The 5,723-nt window shown below is 50.4% G+C and overlaps 1 protein-coding gene across 1 annotated transcript in view; it reads left to right on the forward strand.

Moving 5' to 3' along the window:
* The first annotated feature begins 4,931 nt into the window (after positions 1-4,931).
* The window catches only part of Rnf130 (ring finger protein 130), a 173,713-nt gene continuing 172,921 nt past the window's right edge, over positions 4,932-5,723 (forward strand). The window contains 2 exon segments of the mRNA XM_004629299.2: positions 4,932-5,514; positions 5,517-5,719. Coding sequence (XP_004629356.2) covers positions 4,932-5,514; positions 5,517-5,719 — 786 coding nt within the window.

A 5,723-nucleotide genomic window follows, 5' to 3' on the forward strand; every position in this document is an offset into this window, starting at 1 on the left:
GCTGACATCGGGGGTTCCTGGTCCCCACACTGAGAAAACAGCACCCCAAGCCTTACCAAGCAGAGTTAAAGCACTGACTATGCAAGAGCACAGAGGAGGGACCCCAAGTCCTGTAGCCTGCATGTGTGGTAGCTGCAACTTCGTTAGTTGCTGGCAAATGTTGCAACTGGAAGGTTAAAACTTGCAGTCCAGACTTCTGGCTGCTCCCGCAGAGCTGCACTGCCGGACAGCTCGGCCACACCCGTCACAGCAATGACGGCGCTCCGCGGGCTTCCCGCACACTGCTGCGACCCTCCTTGGCTGTGGGCGTTTAGTGTCCTAGTCCGTTCAGGCTGCTCCACCTGAGTACCTGGTCTGCACAGACCAACAGAAATGAATTCCTCATGATTCCGGAGACTGGGAGGCCCAAGGTCAGTGCCAGCAGATCCTGGTTTATAGACAGGCAGCTTCCTTCTGTGTCCAAATGTGACGTGGCAGGAGTGCTGAGGGAGCTCTCTGAGTGCTCTCTTATGAGGGCACTAATCCCACTCCTGAGGGCACCACCCTCAGACCTTGTCACCTCCCTCCCAGGGGCCTCGTCTCCATTACTGTCTGGTTCGGATGAGCCTCCCTAAGGTTCATGGGTCAAAGTGTAACCCCATAGCTCGCTGGCAGTACTCAGAGATGAGGCCTTTCAGAGGTACAGTCAAATGGGGTCATGAGGCCAGAACTCCATGGTGGGACTGTTGGCTTTATAAGAAGAGGTGGCAATCTGAAGTGGCTCACTTGCTCTCTGGCCATGTGATACTACTTGCTGTGTCAGAACACAGAGGAAAGTCCCCACAGCTGCCACATGCAGACATGGGACTTCCCAGCCTCTGTGAGGATGCGGAGATGGGAAATAATTATCTTTCTGGGTTTTTTTCTTTTTTGTTGGTGGTAATGAGACTCAAAGCCAGGGTCTTTATATTGACTATATCTCATTTCTTATTATTTATTTTGAGACAAGGTAAAATGATGGCCCTGAATTTATGATCCGCCTGACTCTGCCTCCCTCAGTGCTGGGAATATAGGCATGTGTCACCACATGCCACTAAATTTCTCTCCTTAGTGAATTATCCTGTAGTTAGCAACATAAAATGGGCAAAGCTACATTGTAATGTGGATTAGGTTTCAACATATAAATTTGGGGATGGGGACCAAACATTCAATCTATAGCAGTTGGGTTGGGGAGCCTTGTAGGTCCTCAAATGGTGTCCCCAGGTTTTGGATGACAGCCACCCAACATCCCCCTGTGTTATAATAGCTCAATTTTCCATCCTCTTCAAAGTTGTACTTAGTCTTTAATACCCCAAAGAGGCTGTCAGGCAGCTCCCCTCGGCCCTGGCTTCAAAGCAGTGCAGTCAGCCCCCTCCTGGCCTTGCTAGACAGAGAATTTAGCCAGGCCCCAGGCACACAGCTTCCCTCTGCCTCAGAACTGACCCTGACCAGTACACATCGCAGCAAGTCACTTGACACATGGCCCCTGGGAGGAGGTACTGAGCTGTGAGGACCAGGAGCAGCTCAGAGGCTTCTGACACCTTGGGGACAGAGGGCAATTCCATGGGCCCATAGAAAGAAGGGGTCTCCTGCGTGCCTGCCACCCTCCTGTCCCTGAGGAGGACAGGACTGAGCTCCCCCACCCAGACATCTGACCTCTGTGGGACGCTGCTCTGGCTAGGCGCTCTGCTGAGACAAGGGTGGTGAGAACTGGCTTCTAACCCAGGCAGGAAGAGGAGCACCTGCGATAGGATGGATGGAGACTCACCCTAACCCTGGGGCCTACTGCAGATCCAGACAAGCCACACAGCCTGGTGACCATCTGAGAGTGCTTTCAGTCCCTCAAGAGTCTGAGTGAAACCCAGACCAGAGGAGAAGTGACCACAAAGACAACGATGCACAGTGGCTCTGAAGGCCAAACTGTGACCTTCAAAGATGTTCCACATCCTCCCCCATGGTCCTGTGATTGTGACCGGACATGACAAAGGGACTCTGCAGATGTGAGGGTACCACATCTGTAGGGGTGGGAGGGTGTCCTGGTTTCCTGGGGGAGCCCTAAATGCAGTCACCAGTGTTCTTATACAAGAGAAGCAGGGGCGAGGTGCAAGAGTGGGGCAGAGATGAGGGGCCTGCTCTGGAGGCTCAGGAGGGGGCTGCCAGCTCAGGGGCACAGCAAGCACTAGAAAGCTTTCTCTTGGGTGCTCCAACACCCAAGATGATCAATTCAAGGGAGGAAAGCTTCGCTTGGCCTCAGGGTTTCAGAGGTTTCGTCCATGGTTGGCCCCATTGCTTGGGGCCTATGGCTAGGTGAAACGTCATGGTAGGAAGTGTGCAAGGGGCAAGGTGCTCACATCACAGCAGCTGGGTGGCCAGAGGCAGGAAGGCATCAGTCCCGGGTCCCCTGCAAGGGTATGTCCCCAGGGCCTGCCCTTTCCCGCCGCACCTCAGCTTTTGAGATCCACCACATCCCAGTACTCCACAGGCTGATGCAGGGGCCTTTGAAACAACGCAATCACTAGCTTCTGAAAAACTCAGGAATGGCTTCCCCTGCTTCACAGACACAGTCAGGCCCAGAGTGCGGTAGCACATGGTGCTCAAGACCCTGCCATCCATGGGCAGCACTGGGCAACCTAGGGGCAAACAGAGGTGGGCAGGACAAGAACTGGACCCCATGGCTCCCTTGGGTTACACTGGCTCTCCACACAGCCCTGCTCTGCCTGGGGACATTGATTCCAGTGTCTCTAGCAAAGATGTCTTTGGGGGAGGATGATTTCTGGGTTTGGTTTAGCTTGGCTTAGCTTGGCTTCCTTTTGTTTTGCTTTAGCTTGGATGTGACCCAGGGCATTACACAAACAAATGCTCTGCAACTGGCCCCTGCCCAGCAGCAAGAAGCCTCAAGTCTTTTTCTTTCTTTCTTTCTTTCTTTCTTTCTTTCTTTCTTTCTTTCTTTTTTTTTTTTGGTCCTGGACAGGTATTGGGAAAGTGGTAAGGAGGTGACATCTATGACAGTGGTGGTCCAAGTGAGGGTTCAAAAGGAGTGAGCAGGGCTGTAGGCTCACAGAAGCAGGGGCTGCCCATGCACAGTGGGAGTCTGGGGTAGAGAGGCCACCTCACACCTCAACACACGGCAGGCAGAGTGACCACGGTGACCAGCAGGAGGTGAGGACTCTCTGTGGTGCTCACAGAAGGAGCATTTATTAGTAGGTGGCAGGCAGCTCACAGGTCAAAAGAAAGAATAAAGAAAAAAGGAGAGAAGAAAGAAAAGAAAAAGAAAAAAATAAAGGAAGAAAAATGGATGGAAGGAAGGGAAGAGGACAGAAGGGAGGCAAGCCTTGGAAGGAAGCCAGGAGGCAAGGCCGCCCAGGGCCCTACGGGACAGCCCGCCCGCTACTGGCTCCCGAGGCTCCTAGCCCTGAGGTGCACTCAAGGCTCTGGACTCATAGGCCAGTGGCTAGTGAAGGAAGGGAACATCTGTCCCTCTGCTGTGGGCTGGCTCAGGCTTTGTGCCCCTTACTGTGATACTCTGCACCCCAAGAATCTTGGGAGATCCAGTCCTAGCCCATGCCCGGTGAGTGTGTGGGAGAGCTTCTGGCTACCATGCGCCGGCGGGACCTACTGGTCCCAGTCCAGGCACAGCATGGGTGAGACCCTCTTCCACCCCCTTAGGACGCCCCCCACCACTCCATAGTCCTCCCCCCACCCCACCCACTGAGTAGGAATTTCTGTCACGTACCGGGAACCCCCAGATCCAGTCCTAGCCCAGGCCCAGTGAGTGTGTGGGAGAGCTGCCTCTCCCCCCTACTCCACCTTGTACCCTCCAGACTCAGCTTAGGCCTGGCATACAGGCCTGGGATGAAACCCTGCAGCTACAATCCCTGCAGAGAGTGTAGGGGACAGAACCACCCAGCTAGTCCAGGAGCAGAACATCTTGCCAGAGGGGCACAACAGGTTCACCCCGAAGGGCAGCAGCAGGAAGGAGCTGAGCACAGCAGCCAGACCCAAGCCAGGCACAGCTGGATAAATCCAAACTTTGTAGATCTGCACCTGAACTTCAGTACGTGCTAAGGTTATAACTGCACCAAAGATCTACAACAAAGGTCAGAAGACAGTGCTACACAAAATGACAATGAGAAGGAACAAAATGCAATCTCAGAACCCAAGCGCACCTATAACAAGTGCAGAGGACACTAACACAGAACAAATTGGGAATCACACAGCTGAAATCAATGAATCAACAGCTTCTGAAAGAAAGAAACAGCTGCAGAAAGGTATAGAGGAACTCAGACTGGAAATGAAAAAAGAAATCCCTGAAATAATAACATCTTCAGTAAAGAATCAAATGCAGAAACATAGGGAGGAAACCCAATGCCCACCCAGAACAAGTGCAGAGGACACTAGCTCAGCTCAAATGTATGGATTAATAGTGTTGATAGTAAATAAGCAACAGCAGAAAGTTATAGAGGAACTCAGAGTGGAATTTTCTGAAATAAGAAAAGAATTCTCGGAACTCATAGCATCTGAGGTAAAGAATCAACTACAGAAACATAGGGAGGAAAGCCAACCTGAAAAAAACACTGCAGTAAAAGAATTAATAGCTACTTCTAAAGAAGACATTGATTAAAAAAAAATAGAGGAGATTAGAAAAATGATGTATTCCTTGAATGAGCAATACAGGAAAGAAATAGATCGCATGAAGCAGAGTCAAAGAGATATAGAGGAATTTAAAATCTCAATCACAAGCTTAAAAAACCATTTAAGTGAAAGTGAAGACAGAGTTTCAGATCTTGAAGACGCTGGTGCAGCTAGTGAAAAGGTAAGAAAGGATCTCTTAAAAACAACTATGATGCAGGAAAAAATAATCCATCACCTGCAAGATGATGCACAGATGAACAATGTGAGACTAATAGGTATCAATGGGGAAGAAGGCGTCAATACAAATGACATTAAAAAAAATATGGGCAGAAGTGAAATTAGATAAACTTACTGTGTTAAGGATGGCTGTTCAGCACATGAAAACGTTACGAGGTGCCACTAATCCATACACAGAAGCAAACCACAAGCCAACTTTTCTGTCAGATGATGAATTGAAACACCTCATTCTCAGGGCAGCAGATGGATTTTTGTTTGTCGTACGATGTGACCGAGGGAAGATACTCTTTGTCTCAGAGTCCGTCTTCAAGATTCTCAACTACAGCCAGAATGATCTGATTGGTCAGAGTTTGTTTGACTACCTGCATCCTAAAGATATCGCCAAAGTTAAGGAGCAGCTCTCCTCTTCGGACACCGCGCCCCGGGAGCGGCTCATAGATGCAAAAACTGGACTTCCAGTTAAAACAGATATAACCCCTGGGCCATCTTGATTATGTTCTGGAGCACGACGTTCTTTCTTCTGTAGGATGAAGTGTAACAGGCCTTCAGTAAAGGTGGAAGACAAGGACTTCCCCTCCACCTGCTCAAAGAAAAAAGTAGATCGAAAAAGCTTCTGCACAATCCACAGCACGGCTATTTGAAAATCTGGCCCCCCACAAAGATGGGGCTGGACGAAGACAATGAACCAGACAACGAGGGGTGCAACCTCAGCTGCCTTGTCGCCATCGGACGGCAGCACTCTCACGTGGTCCCACAACCCGTGAACGGGGAAATCAGGGTGAAAGCTATGGAGTATGTTTCTCGGCACGCAATAGATGGAAAGTTTGTTTTTGTAG

This window comes from Octodon degus, unplaced genomic scaffold (assembly GCF_000260255.1).
Source record: "Octodon degus isolate 3935 unplaced genomic scaffold, OctDeg1.0 scaffold00029, whole genome shotgun sequence".
NCBI classification, from domain to species: Eukaryota; Metazoa; Chordata; class Mammalia; order Rodentia; family Octodontidae; genus Octodon; species Octodon degus.